Here is a 6,000-nt window from a genome sequence, read left to right as displayed (position 1 = left end):
CAGGAGCAAAAAATAAAGATAATTTGTTGGTGAAATTTCAGTCTTTTTTAAAGCATTTTAATGTATTTTTAAGTGTGCAAATTAAGACAAATAACTTTTAAATATCCATCCATGCATTTTCTACCGCTTGTCCCTTTCGGGGTTGCAGGAGGTGCTGGAGCCTATCCCAGCTTCATCCGGGTGGAAGGCAGTGTACACCCTGGACAAGTCGCCACCTCATCACAGGGCCAACACAGACAGACATACAAAAATCACACTCAAATTATAAACTCTTAAAATCATTTTTAATGAGACATTTCGGGGTGCCAGGCCTGTGTTTGCCTAATGTTAACTCCGCCCCTGCCAAAAGCCCTCAGCAAGTTTTTATTAATTGACCCACATCCCTGTCTGCTGCATCCTTGTCCTACACTTAAATATTCCAACCGAGCAGGAAGTCTGAGAGGACTTGTCGGCGAAGCACACAAGGATCATTGTTGCTTTCTGCCAGGCACGGAGATCTCATTCCAAGGGGGTTTCTGCATATTTCTTCTTTTTCTGAAATCCAAAACATGAACTTCACTTCTGTAGGTGCACCTGCTACAAGAGCTATATCAACATTTTTTCGCTAATATTTTCACTATTTTGCAGCTAAATAACCTGAACATTATGAGGTATCAATCAAAAGTGATGCAGGTTTTGTTCTGGATCTTCAAAATGAAGGTATTGGAGTTTTGTGCAGCGTTAATGTCTTTTAGACTTTTAGGCGCATGTTGGACTCTCCCCAAAGTTGAGATGGAATGATAGTGTTTGGACGTGTCCTTCAACTAGAAAGAAGGCTGACTCCACCTTCGAGCCGTATAAAGAAGATAGAAGTAGTTTCTCCCTCAAGTCGGACTAAGGATTTGGAGCCAAGGAGATCCGGTATCACCTTCACTTTACCGAAGGCAGCGCACACAGAAGGCCTTCTATCCGCTCTCACTATGGCCTCTTCCGGCTTGGAGCTCCTGGGAATGACGCTGGCCGTGGCGGGCTGGCTGGGGGTGATGGTGGCGTGCGGCCTGCCCATGTGGCGCGTGGCCGCCTACGTGGGTCAGAACATCGTGATGTCGCAGGTGATCTGGGAGGGTTTGTGGATGAACTGCTCGGTGCAGAGCACGGGCCAGATGCACTGCAAGGTGCACGACTCGATGCTGGGGCTTCCTCCGGACCTGCAGGCGGCCCGCGCCCTGGTGGTGGTCTCCTTGACGTTGTGCGTGGTGGGGATTGGCCTGTCCGTGGCGGGGGCGCAGTGCACCGACTGCAGCCGGGACGCCGGCGCTAAGTGGCGTCTCGTGGTGGCGGGGGGTCTGGCGTTGACGGCGGCGGGGCTGCTGCTGCTGGTGGCCGTGTCCTGGACGGCCCACGCCATCGTGATGGACTTCTACGACCCGCTGCTGGAGGAGACGGGCAAGCGGGACTTTGGCAACGCGCTCTACTTCGGGTGGGCCGCCTCCTGCCTGCTCATCCTAGGGGGGGCGCTGCTGTGTTGCTCCTTCCAACCCAGAAAGGACACGGTGCGCTTGGTGCCCGCCCAGGTGGACTACACAGCCGTTAGGAGCGTGGCCACGCGTGCATATGACAGGCGGGACTACGTGTGAACCAGGAGGGGGCAGCAGTGAGCAGACAGTTAAACACAATGGACACAAATCTTTCTGTGGTGGTGGGTTTTATGACTTTTTTTTCCATTTTATTCCATCTCATACCTATTGGACTCCCTCAAGCAATGTATTTCTTCGTCTAATAAAATCCTTTAAGCAATGAAAAATGTACTATTTTGGATGAATGTCGCTTCCACGTGATAAGCATCAGTAGCTGTCGTTTGTTCCGCACATACCAGCTGCATCCCTGAAATGAGAGATTTAGTTTCGGGGCAAATTCAGCTGGGACACAATGGTGGACTTGTTGCCTCTGTCTTTGTAACCTGTCCTCCCTTTGGGAGAGTGAAACCCAGTCTGGGGGTAATCACCCAAATGTGCATGAGGATGCACAACCGAGACCCTCGGAGCCACAAAGGCTTCATTGACCACCTGATGCAACGCCCCGCCCACTGAAATACACGTTAAAGTTATTTGGTCCGAATGTGCCATTGATCGACCTTATCTCACTGGAAATACACAAAACCAACTAAAGTGACCTACTTGTTGTTTTTCAGCTGCTTGAAGCATTTTAACCTCTGAGTCACCTTCGACCAGATATTTCCTGCATCTTTTTTTCCCCATCTTCGACAAATCAACAAAGGTTGTAATATGGCCGCATAGTTTTGAACAAGTTTGTCTTTAAAATGGCATAATGTTCCTTTTTTCTATACAAATAGGAGATAATCATTTACTATAGACCTAGCCCCTTTGGCCATATTGGTCGCCCATTGACTTCCATTGTAACACACTTTTTTCATAATACAGAAAAGCTGACATGTTATAATGTTTCCACCAAAAATACTGAATGGATCGAAGCATCTCCCTTCAAAATACAAGTTTTGGGTGTAAATACACTTCTCAACCACTAATTAAAACAAGAGACATATTATTAATTCATTTACTGTACAGTGTCTTTGCATAATTGTTCATTCAAATTGAAGAATCTGCCAACAAAATACTTAAATGGGCTAACTACTGCGCGCCACAGTGCTGCTCTGTGCCAAAACCTAATCTAAAATATTCCTCTTTGAAACAAATCTTGGGAAAATATTGCTTATTTTGGGTTTTTCCCATAATATATTTTTTTACTTTTTTGTTGTATTTTTTGACAAAAAGAAAATTAAGCATAAAAAAACATTAACAATATATAAGAATGTATATGTATGGATAGGTCTGAAGCTGTTGAAAAAAATAAAATAAAATGTGATGTATATATATATATATATATATATATATATATATATATATATATATATATATATATGTGTGTGTGTGTGTGTGTATATATGTATATATATGTATATATATATATATATATATATATATATATATATATATATATATATATATATATATATATATACATATATATGTATGTATATAAATGTTTTTTTGTTTTCATAGAAATAAGTAAAAAAAAATTGATATATAAATATAAAATAAGCAATATTTTCCCAAAATTTGTTAAAAAGTGGAATGTTTTAGATTAGGTTTTGGCACGGCGCAGTACTGTGGCATTTAAGTCGTTTGTTGGCAGATTTTTCAATTTGAATGAACAACTATGCAAACACAAAAAATAATCAAATAAATAAATATATACTCATATAAACATATATATATATATATATATATATATATATATATATATATATATATATATATATATATATGAGTATATCATATTTTATATATTTTTTATGTTTTTTATTACAAATATATAAAATTGTATATGCATGGACAGGTCTGAAGCTGTTGACAACATTTAAAAATGATAATTTTATATATATATATATATATATATATATATATATATATATATATATATACATATACATATACAACGTATATATATATATATATATATATATATATATATATATATATATATATATATATATATATATATATATATAAACGTTGTGCGATTCAGAATCGATTCTCTTTTTTTTTAAATCGATTTTTTTATTTATTTAATTTTTAAATTTTTTTTATTTTTATTTTTTTAATCAATCCAACAAAGCACTACACAGCAATACCATAACAATGCAATCCAATTCCAAAACCAAACCTGACCCAGCAACACTCAGAACTGCAATAAACAGAGCAATTGAGAGGAGACACAAACACGACACAGAACAAACCAAAAGTAATGAAACAAAAATGAATATTATCAACAACAGTATCAATATTAGTTATAATTTCAGCATAGCAGTGATTAAAAATCCCTCACTGACATTATTATTAGACATTTATAAAAATAATAAAAAAAGAACAATAGTGTCACAGTGGCTTACACTTGCATCGCATCTCATAAGATTGACAACACATTGTGTCCAATGTTTTCACAAACATAAAATAATTCATATTTTTGGTTCGTTTAATAGTTAAAAACAAATTTACATTATTGCAATCAGTTGATAAAACATTGTCCTTTACAATTATAAAAGGTTTTTAAAAAAAAAATCAACTACTCTGCTAGCATGTCAGCAGACTTGGGTAGATCCTGCTGAAATCCTATGTATTGAATGAATACAGAATTGTTTTGAATCGGAAAAATGTCGTTTTTGAATCGAGAATCGAATCGAATCGAAAAAAATCGATATATTATCGAATCGTGACCCTAAGAATCGATATTGAATCAAATCGTGGGACACAGCCCTAATATATATATATATATATATATTTATATATATATATATATATATATATATATATATATATATATATATATATATATATATATATATATATGACTTACTTTTAAGACTTTTTTAAGCACGTTTGCTTTCCGCCTAAGGCGGGATAGTGTGAATTTCAGTAAAAAATGGTCATTATTCCAAAATTAATAGGGCATCAAAATCAGTGTTGTCATGAATTACTGACCTGTTTAAGGTTGGGCTTACCTCATCTGAATGATTCCACTTTTCAAGTCGTTTTTGGAAATCATGTATTTTAAAAAATTATTATGATTTACTTATGAAAATGTTTGCGCTTAACATAGTTTTGACTTAAGTCGACTCAAGGGTTAAACACTGCAAGGTTAATTATTAGTCAGCTTTGCCTCTAAATATGCAGGAAACTTCCCTTCATTGATCACACGATTGTGCGTCAAACGCGCTGCGTTTGTTTCTTCATATTTCACTCACAATGCAGCATTTTTGTGACTATGAGGTGTGAAGCAGTAGCAGTCGTAAAGTTACATGGTGCATAAATCAACGGGGGGGTCAAATAAACCATTTCAAACACAACGGCCTTCAAAGTAAGGACACTGATAAGACCCCCGTCCCCGTCCCCTCCACAACCTGGCACTATTGTGCGCACAGATAATTGTTACAATCGCCCTTTGCAGTCCCCGGATATTAAAATCCCCTTTTTAGCTACACAAGAAAGTCAAATTATTAGTAGCAACTCTCAGAAAGATAGAGTAGCACAATAAAAAATGTGTTAAATGAATGCCTTAAAAGTGAACGCTATCATTTTTGTAACGTTTTTGTCATATTGGATCTCGTTAGATGAGTAATGTTGTCTGCTGGCGTTTACCAGGAACACCAGTTATCAGTACAAAGCCTCCCTTCATAAAAGCGATGACGCTCAGTCTAGCAGAATATCTTAACATGAAAAGATTTTTCATGAAGGAGGAGCTGGTGCATGTATCCTATTAGCTGCAGATTAACGCTGTGTGTGTGCGTGCGTGTGTGTTTTGTAGACTTGAGTTGCTGGGTTGTGCTTGCGCTGCAAGTCAAGTGTGCAAATGAAACACTTCACTGATGAGCATGAGTGGAGGCCTTACACCACAGGTGTCCAACACCTGTTTTTTTTACTGGCCCACAGCATATCTTTAAAAATACAATTCAAGTACATCAACTTAAAAAAAAAGAAAAAAAATAGCAAAAATGCCAATGTTGAGACGAATACAATAAACCAGGGGTGTCCAAAATGTGGCCTGGGTCCATTTGTAGACCGCAGCTCGAGTTTTGTTGGCCCGCAGATCATTGTCAAAATAAAATCCAACAAAAAACAGCATTTAAATGTAAGATAGAAGCGCAAAATAATGTAATGTAATCAGAAATGTCCAATAATGGCTTTTTTTTTTGCAGATATCCGATATTCCGATATTGTCCAACTCTTAAAGGGGAACATTATCACAATTTCAGAAGGGTTGAAACCAATAAAAATCAGTTCCCAGTGGCTTATTTTATTTTTCGAAGTTTTTTTTTCAAAATTTTACCCATCATGGAATATCCCGAAAAAAGGCTTTAAAGTGCGTGATTTTCGCTATCTGTGAAGCCACCGTCCATTTTCCTGTGACGTCATCCAGTGATGCCAATACAAACGACATTGCGGA

General features: G+C 37.5%; 1 protein-coding gene across 1 annotated transcript; it reads left to right on the top strand.

Annotated features, from left to right (window-relative positions):
* The first annotated feature begins 426 nt into the window (after positions 1–426).
* On the top strand, positions 427–1,734 carry LOC133536858 (claudin-4). Its single transcript, XM_061877498.1, has one exon. It carries the CDS (start codon positions 777–779, stop codon positions 1,614–1,616), a length of 840 nt encoding a protein of 279 aa, XP_061733482.1. The 5' UTR covers positions 427–776; the 3' UTR covers positions 1,617–1,734.
* Positions 1,735–6,000: the final 4,266 nt, after the last annotated feature.

The sequence above is a fragment of the Nerophis ophidion genome, linkage group LG18, assembly GCF_033978795.1.
Source record: "Nerophis ophidion isolate RoL-2023_Sa linkage group LG18, RoL_Noph_v1.0, whole genome shotgun sequence".
Classification (NCBI taxonomy): domain Eukaryota; kingdom Metazoa; phylum Chordata; class Actinopteri; order Syngnathiformes; family Syngnathidae; genus Nerophis; species Nerophis ophidion.
Note: the sequence above shows the minus strand (reverse complement) of the source record. Positions and strands in the feature narration are given on the sequence as shown.